This window comes from Morone saxatilis, unplaced genomic scaffold, assembly GCF_004916995.1.
Source record: "Morone saxatilis isolate NCDOM2014 unplaced genomic scaffold, NCSU_SB_2.0 Contig5, whole genome shotgun sequence".
Taxonomy (NCBI): Eukaryota; Metazoa; Chordata; class Actinopteri; family Moronidae; genus Morone; species Morone saxatilis.
In genome coordinates, this window is record NW_023340095.1 from 22145123 (window position 1) to 22148463 (window position 3341).

At 43.5% G+C, this 3341-nt stretch overlaps 1 protein-coding gene across 1 annotated transcript in view; it reads left to right on the forward strand.

The window, feature by feature from the left end:
* Nucleotides 1-3341, forward strand: part of wars2 (tryptophanyl tRNA synthetase 2, mitochondrial) — a 28464-nt gene that overhangs the window by 12698 nt on the left and 12425 nt on the right. Inside the window, exon 2 of the mRNA XM_035677318.1 lies at nucleotides 1231-1488. Within this exon, the coding sequence (XP_035533211.1) occupies nucleotides 1231-1488 (258 nt within the window). The remainder of the gene's footprint in view (nucleotides 1-1230; nucleotides 1489-3341) is intronic.

The window sequence follows — 3341 nt, forward strand, 5'->3', positions numbered from 1 at the left end:
AACAAGGACATGATCCCTCACCACCTTCTCACCTGTGAGTTTGAGCTCACAGCCAAGCCACAGCACCGCGCCTCTGCCGGGAACTGAGCCCTGGCCCCGTGGTGGGCAGGCTAATGTGTGTCACCCAGATGCCAAACACTTTGTCTGCTCAACAAAAACACCACGTTCCAGTCTGTGTCTCTGTGTTTTTCTGCTCTGTCTAAGCCCTAATCTACTGTGTAACGGCTTTGGTAAAGAAGCCCAAGGCTTTGGATACCATTGCGGTTTCATGTCTCATGACAGGTGCCGCTCTGCTTGCCCTCTAATTGTATCATGTGGTGCTTGGTGCCACAAGCAGTGGTTAAGACTCTTCCAGCAGGGCCAATTTAAAGCCAAGGTTCAGTGGAGTGGGCCAATGCCAGAAGAAATGAGGCGGTCTGGCCTGGCCGGGCTCTGCAGAAAGAGAAACACAATGTTTGCCCAACAATACAAACACAACGAGTGATCTCCCTCTTTCTTTCAGAGGGGGGTGAAGAGCCCACTGCTATCCTAGCTCCACCTCTGTAAAATAAAGTCCTTGTTATAATGTTGGTGATATAGTGGGCTGCATGTTGTATAGTATATTTTCTATTTCTGTGGTTCTGTCTCCACCTCCTCTTTCAGTGTCCTTCCCCAGTGTGGTAACAGAGGCCTCGAGTTTGGCCAGACAGATGTTAATTATTATTGTTGGCCAGTGAGGTGATGCATTCTTTGTGCTGGATGTGTTTGGGAGAGAACGGAGGTGCTAGCCATGGAGTTAGCATCTCGGTAATACAAGCATGACCGCTGCTGGCCTCCAACCTGTCAATAGTTTAACAGTGACACTTCAGTCTCTGCAGGCTTCTTTCTAGTTGTAACTTTCTCACCTTTTCACCTTCACCCCCTCTCTCCAAACACTAGTTTCTCTTCTCTTCTCCATTTCTAGATGTTTTTCTCCCGTCTCTTATCTTGTCTTTTCTTTTGTTCTTAGTGTAGAATTTTAAATCAACAAATCATTGCTGCATTCATTCTGAGACATTGATATTATGGGTACTATTACGTTAAGCACATAAGACATGATTTGTTTGTACACTAGCACTAATAAAGGTGTCTGGTACATTGTATGGACTTTTTTTTTTTTTTTTTCAAAAGGCAATTAAGTGAAAATATCTTCACAGAGCGTCTTGTGTCAATAAGGTTACCTTGAACATAATTCTTCTTCTTTCCCAAAAGCCTCCAGGAGGTGGCCGCGTATTCTCTGGGATCCAGCCAACTGGAGTGCCCCACCTGGGCAACTACTTGGGTGCCCTAGAGAACTGGGTGGCCCTGCAGAACCAGTATCCTTCAGTGCTCTACAGCATTGTGGACCTGCACTCCATCACCCAGCCTCAGGACCCGGCCCAGCTCCGGAGCAACATACTGGACATGGCAGCCAGCCTGCTGGCCTGTGGCATCGACCCAGAGAGGGCCATACTCTTCCAGCAGTCTCAGGTGGGCAGGAGAGGGGGGGTGGATGGATGGTGGATGTCTGCTATGCTCCATTACAAACTGTAAAATAGACTTTTCCAGCTGGTCCAGTGGGTCAGTTTGGACAAAAAACAAAAACAGGATTGACTTTGCCTGACATAAAATTGTGTTCTCCATGCCACTATTATTACAGTGGCAATGTCAAGTAGATACATACATATAAATATTTTATCATTTACTGCTCAGGTGCTATAACAGATGTAAGGTCACGTGTTACTGAAAGTCAAGTGTTATTCAGGATTGTTAAGATTAACAGCGTAAACAACATGTTGAAAATATGTCTGATAAATGCTTCTTTAAAATGCCAGTTGTAGGAAGTTTAAAATGTTCTTACTGGTGCACTTGTGCATCATTATTAATGAATGTATGCTGCTTTATTCTCCTTTTAATTAATGGAGAGATAAATGAATACCACTCATACTCAGGCGCACAGAAGTGCTTTTCATACATGATCACATATGCATTTTATTTCACACATTTGCTGTGGTTATTAAACAGACCTTTAACTTAATCAATGCTGCAGTGTCTGCTTATGTAGTTAATATATATATATATTAACTGTTATATGACTGTTTATATATATATAAAAAGTCCGCCATCTTTGACTGTTTATTTTACTGCTGTCGACTCTTTAATATTTACCTGCTGACATGCCGGCCCCAAAACGCTTATTGGATCGCTCCTGATTCTTATCTCCACTGTACGCTATGCATACATACAGTGTGTGTGCGTGTGTGTGTGTGCGTGTGCGTGTGTGCGTGTGCGTGTGTGTGAGAAAGAGAGTGCGAGATAGTTAAGTTCGGCCCATCTGTGTTTCTCTGCCATCCCCCCTCCCCTACACACACACTCACGGCCCTATTTTTATTCCCGTTTAGCTTTATGCCACATAACTTGGCAGCGAGGCAACCCTCCTGTTGAACACGCCTGCTCCACATGTAAAAATACAACGACTGCCCAAAGAAAATACTCTACCTCATTGAAAAAAAAGAAAGAACAGATCTGGTGCAAGCTGAAGTCAGTGGTATCAAAAAGGAAGTGAATGAATCAGCAGATCCACAAATCCTCTGGGTTTTCTTGTAAGTATGGAGGGGAAAAGTGAATTTACAGTGCAGGGCCAACTGTTTGCTGTTCTTTAAAATCCCTTCTCTACAGTCTTGAGGAGTCTTTGCCATGGCTGTATGATAACTCACTATCAATGTAATGCCCGGATGATCCGTATCATTAGCATATCCCTTGTTGCGGTGCATTCTTACCATGCAGCATGAATGGAGGCCTTGTTCTTCCCAAGCTTTTAAATATCTGAGTTTTATTGCACTTCAAACCATATCCGTCCCTTTCTGCTCTGTCATCGACATCTGTCCCATCTCTTGTCATCCCATCTCAGTGTGTAATGAATACCGACCCCCTGCATGTACAAGCCTAAAATCCGGGTTTATGTCCCTGCTGTCTGGTGTTGACGTCACGCTCCCCAGAATGCTTTTCAAGCAACAAGAGAAAGAAGGGAAGGCAATATAGCCAGCGTCCATAAACTTTAATTTGCTGAAGCAGAAGGATATTTCCTGCATCCCTACTCACTCTCTCTCTCACACCAACTCCATGAAAGCGGATATGTTAAAGTTACTTTACCACTGCCAGATGCTCAAGATACTCTACATTAGCATTCAGCTATGCATTGCTTCACAACAACATATTATTAATGCATTTGACCACATGCAAAATAGTTTTTTAAATCTAACCAGAGGTGGCAAAAGTACAAGTAAAAGTACAGATACTCGAGTAAAATAGGTAAAAGTACTGATTCAACTTCTTTACTCAAG